This window comes from Cylas formicarius, unplaced genomic scaffold (assembly GCF_029955315.1).
Source record: "Cylas formicarius isolate icCylForm1 unplaced genomic scaffold, icCylForm1.1 PGA_scaffold_6__28_contigs__length_40554024, whole genome shotgun sequence".
Classification (NCBI taxonomy): Eukaryota; Metazoa; Arthropoda; class Insecta; order Coleoptera; family Brentidae; genus Cylas; species Cylas formicarius.
The window spans coordinates 25,170,325-25,189,614 of NW_026844347.1; the positions used below are offsets into that span (position 1 = coordinate 25,170,325).

At 33.7% G+C, this 19,290-nt stretch overlaps 2 protein-coding genes across 3 annotated transcripts in view; one reads left to right on the top strand and one right to left on the bottom strand.

The window, feature by feature from the left end:
• Positions 1–19,290, top strand: part of LOC132703788 (fringe glycosyltransferase) — a 128,000-nt gene that overhangs the window by 67,161 nt on the left and 41,549 nt on the right. The window lies entirely within an intron of this gene.
• The window catches only part of LOC132703787 (galactose mutarotase-like), a 48,711-nt gene that overhangs the window by 11,267 nt on the left and 18,154 nt on the right, over positions 1–19,290 (bottom strand). The window contains exon 1 of one of the 2 annotated variants that reach the window (XM_060673259.1): positions 8,409–8,479. The exons of the other annotated variant lie outside the window; for it this stretch is intronic. Within the exon in view, the coding sequence (XP_060529242.1) occupies positions 8,409–8,464 (56 nt within the window). The 5' untranslated portion in view covers positions 8,465–8,479. Of the gene's footprint in view, positions 1–8,408; positions 8,480–19,290 lie in introns of those variants that run through there. 2 annotated transcript variants of the gene reach the window in all.

Below are 19,290 nucleotides of genomic sequence, written 5' to 3' on the forward strand. Positions count from 1 at the left end.
ATGTCTGAAATTTTTGCTTGTTTAGATGTTGGAAAACTTTTGTTTTAAATATTATTAGAACACCAAGCACAACATAGCTCAAGTCGTTTGTATATCGGTCTTCTGTTTAGTACATAATATTCTATGCTCGATACCGTGACCATACTTCGAGCGCATTCATACATTTATTTACGACGTTTGGTAATCTTTTTCGCCAAACATAAATATCCCATTACATGTATCTGATTCTCATCGCTGCCATATTAGGTCCAGACTGTCGTGGTTCTCTTACATTCAACGGATCTGCTAGAATGTCGGCGACCACGGGCCGTTCATATATAACAGATTTATTTTTTGGACGGTTCGTTTGGCTTCAAATTTGGAATTACAAATGGTCGGGTTTGCAATTTGAATTTTCGATATTGTCCGTATGGAAGTGTTGACTTATCTAATAACTTTGATTCTCTACAGTATTTTACTACTGTTTTTAGAATATATTATTATTATTATTTAAACAGAAAACTATATTGCCAAACCGAAGTAAATTCGACCGTAACAGAAATTCTTGTTTGTGTCTTTTTTACTATTTTATATTATATTTTTTCATTATTTTTAATTCTTGCTCTAACAGGAATCTAACCACAAATAACAAAGCAATCAATGAGTGTGTTGTTTCCTATATAGGTAATAATATTAAAATCAAATTTTCAATATCAATATTTCAATGAAAACCTGATGGTTTAATTCTGATGCCACATGGACTAGTTCATTGTAGAACCAAACAAAGCCTATGAAATATAAAAAGGCATTTGCTTGTAATTTGCTGATTCTGAAACGTAATTTATTGCGTCATTACACCGTTTTACAAAGCAAATCAAATAAAAAATAATTATAGTACTTCAAGAACTTAACTAACTAAACTAAGTAGGTCGTGCATACTTTAAACTATTTTTAGTATTTATTACACTGCCAGAAACTTATTCAGTGGTTGCAAACGAACCAACGGACTGATCAAGTGAAAGTTAGTATTATTAGATGGAACATAAAATAAGTCCTTTGACCGGGTCCTATTATTAATTCTAAGAAAGAACAATACTGTAGTCGATATCACAAATTAACAACAGATTCGTTAATCTGACTTTTGGGTACTTTTAATCTGTGTGCCGCAATACTTAAAAAGTGCTTTAAACATTTTCTAACTTCTCAATGTGAGTTTTATAAAAATGAGACGAAACCTTGCTACTGAACTGACAAAGGCGCAATAGAAAATCTTAAAGACTATAGTCGTCGACGCTAATGCTAGTTATAAAGCTAAGATCCCAACCTCAATTTCTGAGCAATCCTGAAATTTCTAGGGACTGCTTATTAAACATTTCTAATTGAAATGGGCTTTCACCGACTGGAGCCTTACATTCATATAATGATAATGGACTGGTCAGCCTGAATAATTGTTTATAATTTATTTTGTAATTGTAAAAACGGCGTCTATAAAAGGATATTGTTGGAGCACGAAATATATGGTTTATGTGAACAAGATATGGGGTCGGACTTGCCATAAACTGGTTCCCGTGTGTGTGTGGGGTGTTTGAAAAATAACGTCATTAGGGATTCGCATTAATTCAATGACAATTGATGGAAAGCCGGACAGCAAAAAATTATCGAGCTAAAGGCGCGGTTCTCGATCCCGCCAGTTGATAACTTGAGGAAGTAAATTGCATGTTAACTGATAGATAGTACTATAAAGCGTCCGCGTCAGATACCCGTGACAAACTCGCGAGAGAGTCGTGACTATAACATCTAGGCCTTTCTAATTCCAGCCTGAGCGGTTGGTCCGCATTTTACGTTGTCGGCATGTGCTGTTATATTATTGCGGGCGGTCAGTGGCGTTGGCCGCACACCGTTAATCCCTGGAGTCACACCCCAAATTCTTAATACGTGTTGCAGTCCATTTTGGAATCGAGTAAATGGTCAGTTAAACTGTTAAACTAACCAAAAGTAAGCAACAAATTTTCGGATAGATTTGAAAAAACCAATTGTAGATTAAATTAAGTAAGTTTTCTAATAGGTTCTGACGCCATCGATACAAATATTAACAATCGATGAATGGCGATACGGATACATCGGATGTGAACTAAGTTTTTTTGGGGTGATTTTTGCACTCAATCAAACGGTAATAACACATTTTTTTCATTACTCTTTGCGTACGTTCCAGCCAAAAACAGTGGGTCGTCTTCAAAGATAAAAGTTTAAAATTTAAATTGCTTCATAAAAATTTTATTTCGTGTGATAGTCATAATTAACGGTTTAATGCACAAGTCGCAAGTTTTAAATATTAGTTTAATAATTCTTTCCCTTCCAAATACCGCTATCAATTTAAATGCGAATTCAGCTTCATTGTTATTTGATGATGTTTTTTAATCAATTCTGAACATATTATTATGATCAGACCTCCTCTGAACACCAAGGTTCTTGAAAAATCTTAAATACGGATTCATCGACCCATAAATATATGTATAATGACTAAAAGAGATCTATTGTAGTTCGTGCTGTAGCTTCAGGGCTTGATTATTAAAATAGAAATACGCACAATTAATTTTCACGTCGGCGCTTCACAAAGAAAATGCTACCAATACTTTAATTGACGTAGTTTAGACTGTGACAGAGAGTTTAGTTAGAAAAAGATGGGAAACGTAATTACGTGATAATTAGGTAGTTGTAAAATATATATTTTGCTGCTATTATAACGCTTTGCTATTATGCATAAAGCAGTCTCACAGTTGTAGTTTCCTTTTTGTTTTTGTTACGTTTATATATTTATATACATAGCAAGATGATACGGACCAAGGGCAAGAAATAAATAGTAAATTGTCCGGAAATACAATAAATGCAAAACAACAATAATTTTCACGTTTGAAAAAGTGTTTCATTTTAAATTAATTTCCATTCACTCTACAATTTAGCTGCGGCTGTCTAAATATCGATCAGTTTAGATTATTAGGATCATTAAAGCACCACATTAAATGGTACATGTATTTTGATTCTTATTTCCAAGCTTAGATAGAACTTTACGAAGGAATCTTTTAAAGTTTACCTTTTCGGCTGATTGGCAACGCCTATGCTTTTATGTAGATATCCTCGATCTCAATACAAGCTCGAAGCTAGATTTTCGCGTGACTAGGCGTGGTCCATACAGTCCATCGCTACTATCACTCGAACCGGATCACAGAAGAGATTTATGATTATTTGGTTATAAGTGAAAGAACACGAATATAGGTAAATAACGAACCGGGCCGTTATGAACACAAAAACACAGTCTCTCAAAAACATTTTTTTTGTACTATAACATAGAGGAGAGCTTAGAACTTTTCGAAATAGTATTGTAGCGCTTTATTTTAAAAAACTTCAAGTAGTGTTTAGAATACTCTTCGAAATATCATTTTCATACTAAGTTGTTATCGCTTAATTTTTTTTTGAAATATTTTTCCATGTTTTAACCATTTCTATTTTAAAACGTGTGCCTTGGCTTGGGCCGAAATTTGGATTTGCGATGGCAATTTTGCCCTACAGCGGTAACCATCGCAATTTTAATAGACAAATTTGGATGTTTCAAAACTGAGCATTTTATGGATAATGTTAGGTATTACAATTTATGTTGGTTCCTGGGAACTAATGCAGAAATATCCGCTAATAATCGCCAATTGTCTAAATACGCTAAAAAATTAGTTCCAAATTAATACACTGAACTTCAACTAACAGTTCTTTAAGTAAAACTTATTTGCTTTAAAAATAAGGCAAAAAAGTCTTTCGGGTTACTTGGTTGCTCCACCGCATTTAGATTCCAGACTTAAATAAGTGTTAAACATATTTTTATTATCTTGTTGACGAACAGCAATAGTAAGTATTAAGTTAACATTCTACTCTAGAGAACTGGAAGTAATTTTTTCCCGATAACAATAATTTGTGGGCATAAGATAAACGTTGTGCCATACGTAATTTGTAATGAAATCTCTGTAAGTATACATTGAAATTTTTTTGTTACAGATGGTTAGAAATTTAAAGCAGTATTAAAGTTTAACGTTCTTTTTTTGCGTGTTAATTAAATGTTACCTATAGAAGTCGTAACATGTGTAATCATCTCAGCAACCTATTATGCGCGGTCTTGTTCTATAGTTGGAAAAAAGTGCGATAGGTGGAGGAGCCACTTTCGGTTACGTCTTTGTCGTCTCCTCTACTTCTTCCATCCGTATCAGATAAGCGTGGAGCAGCGATTATTCGAGAATTTTTAATTGCTGCAGGTGATTTATACGGGCCGTTTATGCCGGTCATTACATCGCTGTACGCCAGGTGTATAAAATTGTTAGAAATTTATTGGTTGGATCTTGTTGGTGGCGTGCATGTGGCAAGCATACCTATGGGTACGTCGTTTGCTGTGCCCGATCATAAAATTGTTTTATGATGCGTAACAAAACTTGTGCTTATGATATTGCCGGGTTCTCTTCATGAACACTAGGATATCAATTATTTTGCCTTTTTGCATTTGCATATTTATGTTTTCCGCTCATGGCGATGGTAATCCGGGAAATTTCAAAAAAGTCATGCGGCTTTTTTAATGCTCACTACTACATAAATCTGGGCTGTCTAAGATTTCGATATTTGAGGACAATTGTCGTTATTTATTTTTAAAATTATTTGCGAACTTTTGTTGTAAGGTATACGATAGAGAATACGAAAGGTTTATATCCGAATAAGTACATAACAACAGCTTGTTCGCGTTCAAATAAAGCAGTGTTCCAAATCGGTATTTATTATATTGAACTGAGGTGGCTTTTACTTGATGAAAATCCATTTATCAAAATAAATAAGAACTAAAAGTTCAGATTTTCACGAAATTATATATTATGACATGACAATTGTTTCGACAACACCGTGTCTTTATCAAATGTGTTGTCGAAACAATTGTCATGTCATAATATATAATTTCGTGAAAATCTGAACTTTTAGTTCTTATTTATTTTGATAAATGGATTTTCATCAAGTAAAAGCCACCTCAGTTCAATTTTTGAAAGAAGCCGAAATTGGTTTCTTGGCTATTTGGTATTTTAAATTACTTCTACATTTATTATGTTATTTGTTTATTAATGTGTCCTGCCTCAGTTTATAATAGTAGACAATAAGGTTCCTCCTCATCAGTGGAATAAAATAATTTTAAAAAAGAATGTGCACAACCTTAATCTCAGAAAGGTAAAAAATCGTGCCAGAAAAGTTCAGAATTTTTTAACAAAATTCACAGTCTAATCCCTGCCTCAATTACAGTCAAATCTCTGCAAGTCTTTAGAACTCTAAGAAAAATCAATAAAGTATATAAAATAATCAATGAAGAATAAACGACAATTAATCAAATTAATAATAAATAAAAATAATAATTAAAGATACGGCGGAAATAATTTTTGGAGTTTTTTAGATTTTTTTTGGGATTATTTTATATGCTGAGACCATATTTATTTAGGGGATCAAAAGTGAAAAAAATAATAATAATTAATAAAAGCCAAAACTGGCTTGACGAAATATGAAATCAAATGAAACCAGCGCGAATCAATGCTAAAAAATGCAAACCCAATTTGTCCGGATTATTTTCGTTTGGTACAAAGCCCGAATCAAACTGATTTAATAAAGTAAGATTAAAAATATTCCATCTTTCTGACTGAAACGAGCTCGCCTTAATCAAAATTCTTTTACCTACAAAAAGTTTTATTTCTCTATCCGGGTACTCTATTAAATTCGTAAGTCATTAAGAGGTCCACTCCAGGCGGAACAGCGGAATTTTTTGAATTTATTTCTACGAGCCATTTATAAAGGCGATTTGTACTCAAATTGGTTTACTTTCGAATGGTTGGCTTGAGACGCTTAATATTTCGTTATTTATTTATGAAACAATATACTGTTTTATTTATTGTTTTTATTTATTTGTTTCACTTTATTAATGTTTTAAATACCTAAAAGCGAGGCGAAAATCAATTTTTGATAAATATTTGAATATTTGAAAAATATGTATGCGTTATATCTCAGCCAGCTTTTGACTACCAAAGCATATTAGATGTATTTTTTAAATTTTTTGCGTAATGGGACTTTTGCTGAAATAAAAATTACCATATTGCATTCTGGCATTCTTAGGATAACCACTAGCAAATTTAGAATAATTTGGTCCCTGAAAACTGCGAATAAAAAGTTCAAGACATTACTTTAAGGCTTTACATTAAACATTTTTTTTTTATTCTCGACACTGATATTTTATAACTTTTTTCACTTCCACTTAAAATTGTCTGTTTGCATTCCAAACGCGAATAATTTGATCTCACCCCCATCATATTTTTATTTAAATTATTACTTTTACAAGGCAAGAAGAAGAATTTGAAAAGCTTCTACGAATGGAGAAATATTGTACTCTATTGTTGAGGTCTCTACCGTCTGGGTTGTTGTGAGGGGGTGAGAAGTCACAGTAATTAGTTTGTCTAATTTTTTTGTGTTCTGTATTTTTCTTTACTTTTATACTAAACTATACTAAATCCATGCCTAATGTGCCGTTGAAAATTTAATTTGCATTTACAAAAGCGCATGTGTGTACTTTCTTCCCATTACAATATCCCGGGCCGTGAATATCTTGAAATCCGAAAGGTAAATGAAATGCACTGGAACATATATAATCTCGGGGAACAACTTCTCTTAGTAATTTTAAATGCTAAAAGGGGTCTAGTAATAGGTCATTTAAAAGGTCCTTTTGTTGCCTTCCTCTCTTGTTTTATAAAAATCATCTCTCCCAGATTCTTAATGTGTTAGGATCTTTGACATGGAGAAAATTGTATTTGTCAACAATAATTCATTATGTTCTTGACCAAACGATTTATCACTTTATTACATTTTAATTTTAATGTTTGTGTGAAGATAGCAATAAATTTCAAACCTCTTTTCATTTAATATTTTTAAGAAGAAAACCTCCGTGGTGCAGTTTAGTATTGGGACTGGTCAATTATCGTAGTTAATTGTCAATAGACCACTTCTAGTCAAAAAATGTTTTAAATAACATCTTGCAATTGTAGAGTGTTATCTTTCATTATTTATTAATAATATGTATTTTATATTAAATTATTATGATGTCAAATATGCCGATAACTTTCTTCAAGGAATATCTGAATATGATACTTAGCGATTCGGGGAATCCCAATAATAATATTGATTACATTTGGTATATATAAATAAAGAAATATACATTTCGTGGTATTTTTCAAATTATTTCAATTGACACAAAAAAATTGACCGGTCAATTCCACAACCCTTGGCGCAGGTAGTGAAAAAAGCTAATCAATTTTTGTTTAAAAAATTGTTTAGCTCAATCAAGTTTTTCAGGCATCATCGGTTTTCTTTGATTTTTTATCGATATATTTTATTTTTTTATCCTAGAAAGTGTTCTGGTGATCATAAATGGCGAGTTTAAAAAGAACCCTGCTTTGGCAACGTTACAGACCTGGAGCTTTCTGGTTGAGCAGTCGCGCCTCGCGGCAAATGGCACCAAACCGTTCATCATCGTTGGTGCGGCCAATGGCGTGGCCGAAAGGGGTTATTTTTTTTTATTTACGGGTTACACTTTGCGAAAGACTATTAACCAAACGGGTTGTTAAGCAAATGTGTGTATTTATGTTGAAATTGTTTTTGCTGAATTTTTGTAGTAATGAGAAGTTGCATCGAAAGAAAATTTGATGGAAGTATCTAATTGAAAGACCAGATTTTTAAAATTAGTTTAATTGTTTTATTATCTACAACAATAAAGTTACAAAAAGTGTTACAAGCTTTGAGAAAATACATATGTATTTGACTGAGGCCGAATAACTTCGTCGAACTTTTAATTAATTTTTTATATTTTATCTCAACTATAATGCAATTCAATTTATATTTTGTTATATCGTGGTGCTTGTATTTTTATTTATCAACACGCCTTCACAAGTCTCTCAGCGATCATAAACAACATATCTGTAAGCTACTTTTAGATGAAAATTCTTCAATACATACAAACACCTAGAAATTTGAAAGTTGGCGCAAAAAGTTTTACCAAAAGGAATTTTCTTCTTGTTTTCTAATGAAAATTTTAAGTTTTTGATTTAATTAAAAGCGAAGTGAAGAGTGAAAAGAAAAATATTGTAAAGAACTTTTTGATCAAATATGATCTTATTGCGTTTGGACCATGTCTTGTGAGACACTTTTTATATTATATATATAATAAAAATAGTGTAACATGTTAACTTGCTTATGCCACTGATCAAGTCCTAAAAAGGATTATATATGTATCATTTTCCGATCAAATACCATTGGAAATCGTTAAATTTACTTTGAAATTTGAGGTCATAAAATAAAAAAAATGCTATCTCAATCGTGCTTACCCGACAAAGTAAAAGTGATGGCAACAACGCATTCCCATATAGCCAACGGTCACCATGATTCTTAGCGGGCTGGCTGCTGGCCAGGAAGCGAACATTCATTTGCAAAATTGGCGCCGTTGCATGATCGTAGGAACGTCAAATACACCGACGCAGAGTCGTACTTTATATGTGTAAAGACAATGTAGCAAAAAAGGAATAAAGTAGGGTTAAATACAATATCTGTTAGTATAATTCAATGAAGCATAATAATTTGTGCGCCTATATCACTTTCCATTTTTTTTGCAATTTTTTTTCCTATACAAAAAAGTGGAAGAAAACACTGCTTGCAGATTCTGTGAGCAAGTTTTTATCTTATCGGCGTCGCCAAACAAGATGCATCGAGCTACACCAGGATCAATTATTGAAGAGAGGTGAATGCAGGTACAGAATAATATTTATAGAGAGAACAGAGAACAGATTCGTAGCGCCAAATGGTTAACTTTACCAAATTTCTTCTGCAGAAATCTGTCAATCAAAATCAAAAACGTGTTAAATGCATGTTGCTACAGGAACAGAGCTGTTGAACACATCAGTCTCGGAGAAATAAAAGAAAACGCTCAAACTGAGAAAATTTGTGTCTTTTTTTATATTTTGTTGTACATTTCACAACTCATTTTGTATTATGTTACCTATCTCTGCATCAGAGGTGCTGATGTAGTCGTTTGCAACCAAGATCTTCGTTCCCCCGTGAGTCTCATATAAAAATAAAAACAGCTGCCGAGTACATGCTTTCGTTTGGTTTTGGTTTACTTCACATCAGTTCTTCTGGGAACTCATGGTGCCGCTTTTTGTAGTTATCAAGTTTAAAATTCTAAAAAAGTCATGTTTCCGTCAGTAAGAAACTTAGACCTATATTTGTAAAGCTAAAGATGTAGTGTTAGTAGTATTTGCACTTACTACGTCCCTGTCGATTGCTAGATTTCCAAACTGAAATTTGACGATTATCCACTGAAAATTGACATGTTCGGTTATATTGGTTCTACTATACGTTATATAAGTACCAATTATTGCCGCTTTTTCTTCGTTCCTATCAAAGCCGAATGGACTCGTTTGTACCCTGATAGAGTTCTCGCTTTCGGCTAGCCGTAGGAATCGATACGGAAACAATAAGATTTCGTTGTCGCCGAAGCGCATCCCTCGTTTCATGCAATCTCGTTATGCAACGAGCTTCAAACAATTGACTTTTATTCTTGTTTGCGTCGATAAAAATGTCAGCAAAATGTATTGATGACTTTTAAATTCGAACGGGTGTGCGCTTTTCCAACACGTTTTATCAAGCCCAATCAATATTTAAAAAAACAGTGTTTTCACCTAAGCGTAAAAGCTTTAGTTTTAAAATGAAAAAAATGTCATGAAGTAAACTTGGTGAACTCGTTGGAAGTTCAGAAATCGCTAGCTTCAGACGTAAAATATTAATTATTTTTAGATTTGCTATTGATGGATTCGATTCTTTGTTGATAACTTTTTGTGGTGTGTTTTTGCCCTTTTATTGTTTCTAACATTACCTATTAGGACCTTCGTAAATCAATTTTGGCAATTTTTTTATGTTTGTAGTGAAAACTAACAATTTGTAATGAAAGATTTAATTGTAATCGACCCTCCGTAGATCACCTGCCCAGCGCTGATGAGTAATGAATTGCGTCGAATGTTCGACGATCTATTCGCAAAGTAGTCTCCATGAGTCCGAATTCAATTGAGACCCAATACCTTGAAAGGGAATTTTGTAAAATAAATCGTAATTAATTTCGAGTTATTTTACAGAATTTTTTAAAATACGTCAGAAATCCGAATTGCTTTGCAGCGTTCTGTAACAAAAGTATATAATATGAAAAAGTGTGTGTGTATGTGTGTGTGTGTGTGTGTGTGTGTGTGTGTGTGTGTGTGGAGGGGGGGGGGATTTTCAATACGAATTTCGAAATTTCGAAAATATTTTAACAAATGATATGGAGGAATATTAGAAGCGCATATATAATTCAAATTTTGCTTTAGAAAAATCGAAGTGAGCTATGAAAAAAATTGTATTTGCGTTTCATGGGAAAATAGGAAGGACTGCGAAAACCGCAACCTTCTAATTCTAATAACATCTAACCGAGATAACCCGCAAAATTGTGTGTGGCCACACTGTACTTCATCCGATAGTATATACATCCAAAATATATGTAAATAAAAATTGTCCCGTCCCCATCTCTTTCTAATATCTCGACGTGACGTAATTAAATTTAGGCTGGCGGATAGAAATAATAAGCACTCGTCTTAATCAGATTATTTTCTACGGTCCGAAAAATAATTTCGCCGCTTAATTACGTTGTCAAACGCGTCCCCTTATCGGACATCAGAAGACGGAATACTTGTTAAAGATGTCGCAACACGAGCGAACTCCTTCTGATTTAATTAAAATGCGAACGATCCATCTTGACCGATTGAGAAAATAAATTGAGAAAAACACTCTGTTGCACGTGCATGTTTTAATATTTAATGAATGCATATTGGTTGTCTTCTGCGATAAGGAAACCTGCCAAACAAATCAATAAGTCATCGTTTACTGCGGTCACTTAATGTCATTTGAATGCCACTTATAACAGGGTTGAACTAACAGTTAACCTGGAGATTCGAACTGCACGTTTAGTTCACGCTGTGCACGATGGGAGTAGCTGAAGCAGCATTGTCGTGCTCTACTGTAAGACACCATATTGCGAGCTTTAAGTGAGTGTGAATACCGTCGATGAAGGTCTTTCTTGGACCTGAGTCTTTTCACTGAAATACAGGTCTTAACGGCATCGAGATCGGTTTTTAGACTACAAGAGCTGGAAAAGCTAGGAACAGAGGTACACCAACAGCTGCTATATATCGCTACCACCACCACGAAAAACAGCAGAAACTCTCCAGCCTGTATTATAAGGAATCATTGGAATGAGAGAAAACCATCTCCCGAGTACTGCGTGGTATACAGGCGAATTTAGTGACTCGGGCGAGTATAGAGCAGACGCCTTTGGGATCAATCCAATGTATTCCAAACAGTTTCCAATTATATTGATTTTATGCGTATGGGAACCTTACCAGTTGAGCTGCTACTCGAGTTCTTGGCTTCATTAAGATGAATTGAAGGTTGCTGCTTGACTGTCGTTAAAAAATTGTCAATCATTACAAAAATTTAGTTGTTGTTGAGTTGTTAAGGTTGATTTTTACTGATGGTTCAAAAAAAAAAGAGTTATTTAACGGGACACTCTGTAACTGTGCAATATCAAGCAGTATATGTTACGTCAATTCATTAACTGAATAGATTTATTTGAATAGAAGACTAATTATTTTCCTTTTTTTTATGAGTATAAGAATCATTTTTGATTACAATAGCGTAAACTTGAAAACCAGATATATGGGAACGCCAAATGTAAACTTTAAATCTTGTGCTTTTTTTATCAAAATCAACTAGGTTATTGTAAAACTAAAATAGGATAATGATGTGATGTGTAAGAATGTCTTTTAAAAGAGAGAGCTTCAAACTAAGAATTTACAAAGCCCAAATAAGTAGACAAATATTCAACCTAACTGCAAAATATTAACTTGCAAACCATACGGAAAAAAAATTTAAAAAGTTTGAATTCCTGTATATTGGAAACAAAACGTTGAAATTTAAAGTGAAATAAAAATAGTCTCATTATTTTATCCAAAAGAATATATATTGTTAACAGATGGATCTACCTGTTTGTAACAATATATTTTTAAGAATTTACGTGATTAACGGAATTTTAATAAACGTTTTGCTTGAATAATGCGGTACAGGTCAACTACCACCTCGAAGAAGCGAAGACACGTTTTAATCTTTTCACTTTCAAACCGTTGACGGCAAGTGAATTGCGACGACGGCGACGATTAGCCTTTCGATTCCTCGTCGCCACGGAATCCAGAAATTTTCATTAGCCGACCTAATTAGTTCTCTTTAATTTATTGCGTTTCGTCGGCGACAACGGCCGGAATAAGCCCTTTTCGTCTTATCAGGTTCAAATGTCGAGCTGACTAGGGGGAATCCCGGGGATTAATTCAGTTTAAATATGGCGCGTAACGATTTTGTTGTCAATGCAGGTAGAGTTATCCAAACCATATACCGTTTTTACGACATAATCCGGTATTTAACTTTGGTAAATTTTTATGAAGGTCTAACCACAGACCTACCTCGCTTGAGTTTCTCTTTGCAACCCTCAATAAATAGATTCACAATTCCACAATGACGTTGCAGAACCGTACTTCGCTCGTGCATACAAATGCTCAAAGCTGACGGATTTGTGTAGCGTCTCATTGACGGATATTCCTCGATTATTATTAGTCCGTGCAGTGAAAAATCTGTTCTTATTTTTAAATCCTTCTCTTAAAATACAACAGTCCATACGGCACAGTTCTTGTCGGCTAACATCTTAAATACGGCCCTGGCTTGCGGTACACGTGCTGAAAAGAATGGTATCTTCCGCTTTACAACAGGCAGGTCTAAAAAGTCATTCCAAAGTCAAAACCGTAAAAAGTTGTAATAACGGTATACTGTTTGGAGAACTCTACCAGAATACTTCAATATCTAAAATACACTTCTAAACTACTAAAATTCTGAGATGTTAACGGCACTCTTTAAAGGATACATCTCCGGGGAAGTCAGCCATGTACGGGGTACGCCAAACAAATTGTTTTTTTATGGGAACACGTCAGTTCTGCGGCTGGAAATTTACAAAAAAGCTCACATGTTGAAACAAAATTCTTGTATCTGCAACCGCTTGGCCGTCAGATGGCACTCGGAAAAATTTTGTATATTGAAAGCTACCTTTTGTATTTTTAAAAATAAGTTCAATTTGAGAAAATAGGTCCTAAGCAACTTTTTATGCGAAAATGTCAAAAGTTTTTGTACCGGATATTCCGTTTACGAGTTACTGACAGAAAATTCAAAATACATATGAAGCACTATGTATATTTTTATATATTTAAAAAGTTCTTAAAATTACCTATCTTATAATGTAGCACGCATTACATTTTGGCTTGAGGGTTATAGAAATATCAAGTCCGCATAAATACATTTTTCTACTCCCTACTCTAAAATAACCATTTATGCATTGATCAATCATGCGGAAATTGTCACTTTAAAACGTCAACTTTATTACCCACAGTCACGAGCCACTTCGGCCGGTTTCGGTATTTTCGTCAAGGGTTTGGAAACGATCGGATGTGGGGGGATTTTAACCATAGTATTTTGATGTTTGTCAATTCTAATGAACACGTCACACGTCACTCGGTAAATGTATTCGTGCTATTTAGCAAAAATGTTGCTAAAAACTAATGGTCATTTTAGCCACTAGCTCCAGTCGTGCCAAATAAAACTCGTGACTAAAATATGAATTATAAAAAAATCGCAAAAAAATAAGAACACAATGGAACGGTTAGGACATAAAAACTATTTAACTGTTAACCTAAAGTAAGGGTTCGAACTGCCAGCAGAACTATTCCTAATACAAAGCCGATACCATTCTTAACACTTTTGACCGCAATGATGTGGCTATAAAGTCCCAGTGGTTATGTCTGTCTCTTTCGCAAAGAAAAAATCCAGTCTGGAGATCTTGCCGGCCATCTTATTTGCAAGACAATTATTTCAAAATTGTTACGAATAAGTTTGACAAATGGCAACAAAAAATTAATTTTAAGCTTTTCATATATGTACAGGGTGTTTCGTAAGAATATTTTGAATTCATTCATTCGTTCGACCTCCAAATGTTCTGGGCTTATCTTACGTCGGTTATTCATGAGTCGAAGAAATCGTAAATTCTACAAACAGTAGTTCAGGCACTTATTTTTAAAAACAGAAAATTTCGTAACATTGTTCAAAATTGTAGAATTTCTACGTCTTCTACAAGCTAAATAGCTGCACAGCAAATTTTCGTTTGGGTCAAGATTCACCACATCACTGGACTAACAAACTATTCAAAATATCATAAATAAAACATTAAAAGAGCCAGTCTCGCCCTTTATTAGCACTTTCGGATATTCGGCGACAATAACCGTACCAGTATAAGTGCACATGAGCTGGGATTTGCGATGTTCCCCTCATTGTTTGAAAATGTTTGATCAGACCGCAGCAAAGGGTAGACCAAGACGTGTAAATGTCTCGATAGGTCTAGTTGAAGATATAGTATATTTAAAAAAGAGATTTTCTAATATTATTAATTTTAAATTAATTTTGAGTCTAACTCAGTCTAACTTAAGACAGCGATATTCTGAAACAGTAATTTTATTTATTATTATTATTATTATTTTTATTATTATTGAAAATGGTAAGATATAGTGTTTCTATTTCTGAATTGAATATTTTAGTAACTATGTCGCATTCCTTATATAGCGTGGTGTCTAAAGTAAACGTATCTGTTTCAACTCGATTTGCTAACGAGCAAAACTCCGAACTCCTATTATGCTGTTCGTAATAAATGCGGTATAAAATAAGCAGTAAAGCGGAAACGACTTCTTCTTTTACTCCGAATAGCCTAGGAAATGACATGGCGTATAAAATCTAAAATTGTCTCTATATTCCCGTTGATTCTCGATCGAAACGGAATAACTATGTAGTTAAAAGTTAAAGAGATATGAACACCCATGCTCTTCCAGACGTTTCATTTTGTACCGAAGCACTTCAGGTAATAATTATCAATTAAGACTCGACATTTCTTACCGAATTGCCTATTAAACTCCATTTACGACTTTTTTTATAGGCAGACTCTCCAATAAGATTTTAATTTCCTGGGATGCAGAAACAGTCTTGTAAGCGTGTTTGTTTCTTGAAAAGGCAAAAAAATGTACATTAACGAGATGCAAATGCTGATCCATAATCAATATAAACTAGATTTCATCCAATTATTCGCATTGCTTTGCCCCAGATACAATATAATATCAAAGGCCCTAACAATGCACCTATCGTTATCGTTCTTGTTAGATGTAAAATTCGTGAGTCAGTTTGCCGATCAAAGAGGCATACGCATACCGTCAACATCTTTTTGTTGTGCCTTTTCGTGCACAGTAATCAATCGCGAACTCGACAATTCCGGATTCCTTTTAATAATCAAGACCGTATTGAGCAGTGAATATACTACAGTCGATTTCATCTTATTCGAATAATAAAAAATCATTTAGTGAGGTTTTGTTACTACATAACCGAGAATTGCGCTGTTTTAATGGCACTTCAGCACTGTTAACGAGACGCGATTGTAGGAGAAGTACTTTGAAAGGCTGCAAAATATTTACAAACACAGAGAGAAGTGGTAAATCGTTTTTTGTTTTAGGTGAAGTGTAACCTGGTATAAGAAATTGTTTCGGTAATATTAAAACTTTGAATTTTTAAATCAGAATTTAAAAACATGTCTATGAAATAACTTCTTATGCATAAAATAGCTCGAAAAAAACAACAAAATTACAACGTATATTATACGTTTAGGAACGTGTAAACTATGTATTTCATATTTAATAATTTCAGTGGAGAAAATTCCTAATCGGAAAGCGACTCAATAAAGCGAGATTGGTGCTTGTAGCTCAGAGTTGAAAAACGCTATGATCAGATTTTGAAGATCAACTGCAGTTTCTGAGTTACCTGAAAACCTGAAAAATAAGAGTAAAAAAATTACCATATCTCCTTTATTAGTATGAAAGGACGCATTTAAAATTGGAAGTCAAAATTTTCCGTATTCAAATATATTTATAAACTAGGATTCTCAAATTGTAGTAATTGTAGTAATAGGGTTCTAGAATAACTAGAATTACTTCAATTGTATATTCTATAAAATATATTTATTATAAGGATATCAGAAAAATTAAAATAATAGAGAACCTAACAGGGCCGTATTACCAAAAATATAAATTTTAACATTTTATTTGATTATGGGCATTCAAGACAGATACAAATTATGAAAACAAATATGTGTTCAAAAAATATACTTTTTTATACTACTTAGTATTCCTAAGGTAAGATGAACATTTCTTTCTAGTATATACACTTATGTATTCCAGTTTGTGCGGATCAATTCATAAAAAATTTTTGATTGAAGGTGAAATTGTGACAGTTAGTCGTAGAAACTTTTTACGAGAAAAAAAAAACAAAATTTTTATTTTTGCAGTTGAATCCTTTTTGGCACACGTGGTCTCGATTTGAACTTTATTTCTCGTGGTGCACTCAGGTTCCCTATCAAAATCCAACTCTTGTTATTTGTATACTATTTTTATGTCTACTTTGAACGGATTACAAAAATTATGACGAATTTCATTCTGGTTTCCAATGGATTATTTTGTTGTGTATATTTAGAACGATCCCAACAGAGGAGTAAATTCGCCAACGCGTTCGCCACGAATAACTTTCCAAACAGCCAAATTTGTTTCGACTTGTTCGGTTTGAAAGAGCAAGTTCAAAGCCTTTTGATGTTCCGCCTACGTTCAAGAGTGGATCGGTGGGATGATTTTCAATTTAATTTAACTGTCGACGCTGTAAAATTTGTGCCAAATTTTCGCGTAAGCGAGGTAACGTCGTAATTATGAACTAATGAGGGGGTGCTAACTGGATTATCGCCAGGACAAAGGGCGTTAACAGGTGCGTTGAATTAATTCCGTTAATTAACAAAAAACGCCATTCGGATTGCCGAAGAGTGAAGGGTCCGGACCATTGCGTAAAAAGTAAATCTGTTAGGGGTGCGTTTTAAATTGAAGCTGATCGGTCAGGTTTGCTTTTGTTAAAAAACAATTTTCCTTCTACTTTTCACCTATATTAGGCAAAAAAATTTTATCGTACACGGAATTTTGGTTTCAGATAAGGCAATAGACAATATATCTTTGGACAATTTTGCTTTTGAAATGTGGCTGTCTTGTAGAATGTTGGGTTTTAGTTGGATAACAAGACGATACTCAATCAATATTTGATCTCATTACTGGAAATCTGGAAGACTGCTGCAGCTGCAGCAGTCTTCCAGATTTTTGCTAAGGAACATTATTCAACAACTTATTCAACAACTTATAAATAGTACAAACTAGTGAACTACGTAGTGTGATTTAGTAATAGAAGTATTTTCTATTCTAAGTAGCATCCGATAACATAAACGCCAACCAAAGATTACAACACGTTTGCCTCACATTTGAAAAACATGCTTGAATGCTTGAAGCCACGCGATAGTGTTAGCTCTATTTTATGTTCTATTGTTCTACTTGTTCTACTTGTTCCCTATTAATTTATTCTATGGTTTGATTGAATTAATGGGAATGACATTTTGAGGAAGTCTAAATTTTCACTTTAACCAGAAAATGATGAAGTAAGACCGCGTATTTCAACGAGATCTTTGTAAACCGAAAGACACAGAGCGGTGCTTAAAAGTATTTTGTTTTTGCTTTTTCTGCCGTAATTATTGCAGAATGTGGTTGTGAACAGTCGCTGTCAAGGTTAGCTTCTAGATCATCGCCTGACGATTTGAAATGACTTCATAAGGTGTAAACAGCAAACGAAATAAGTTGCGTGTATAATTAGATTTAATTTATCGGTAGCTTAACAGCTGATATTAATGTTAAGAACCGGAATAAATTTAAAAGGCGGCGCAAATATGTTTTTATTGAAGTATTTATACTTTAAAAAAAGATTAAGAAACATTTTTGTCTCATAACTCTCTAACGCACAACATTTTGAGGTTTGAGGCTTGTTGATATTGAGAATTTTTCTACTCCGTTTTTCTTTATTTATATCTTGCTAGAAACAAACGCATTTGAATTTGATTTTCCAATTGACTCAATTACACATTGTTTAAAACTTGCATGCGGAGTTTGAACGAAGTGTTACTTAGTCGCATAAACAAGCTTTTTGTTCGATGTTAGGATGTAATTAGTTTATAGAGATGAATTAGTGTTTTGGTTAGTGTTGGTCAACTTTTTCACAAGCACTACAAGTAATTCTTTGTTGTTTACAATATTTTAATTGCTTCGTCTTACAAAGGTAAAACGTTGTGATGTATGATGTTTTTATATTTGGGATATTCCATTTCATTTAGGCATGCGGTAGTGCTTATGGTTTCCTTTTTAAAGGGAAGTTATGTGAAACAGATTACTTACCTGGGAAACTGTTTTTGGGATGTTGCACAAGCACAATCGAAGATTATAAGATGTAGGTCAATTACATTTACACTTTCTTGGCACTATAATTCCTATCCTGTAATTATGCACTGATCATGCGCAAAGCGGCGATTTGAGACATCAGCTTCTGATGTTTTCCGTGGATTTAAAACACTGATGATATTTTCATGTTTGTGAGTTCTAATGGTTACGTCACAGGTGACTTGGTGCAACTTCTCTACTAGTGCTACTTGTTGTGATTACGTCATATTAACGAAATGGGTATAACCAAAAATGCCAATATTAAGTATTCCTCTCTCTACCTGTGATGTTGTTTATCTGACGTCGAACTTTCAAGTATTTTCTGTTCCGACTCCCACCATTGCCATAGGTTCTATTTTATAGGTTCTATTACAAAGTAATCAACCCATGACATTAATTTTATAGAGAAATACACCTCAACTGATTCGCAGCTATTTTAACAAACGCTGTATAAAGCCACCTGCTAATAACATTCGTTCGTAGACTTTCATTTCAATTAAACGAGATCGTCCACGATACGCATACATTAGGTGAAATCGATCGAGAGTTGCAGATTTAATTAAATCCGATTGCCGCCTTCAAAATGCCCTCAAGTTAAAATAATTGTTAAATCAACCCGTTTCAGTTTGACAGTACAAGATTGTTCCGTGTTTCTAATTAACTCGATCGCATCTATACGACTCTGCCAGCTAGCGTAATTTGTGGA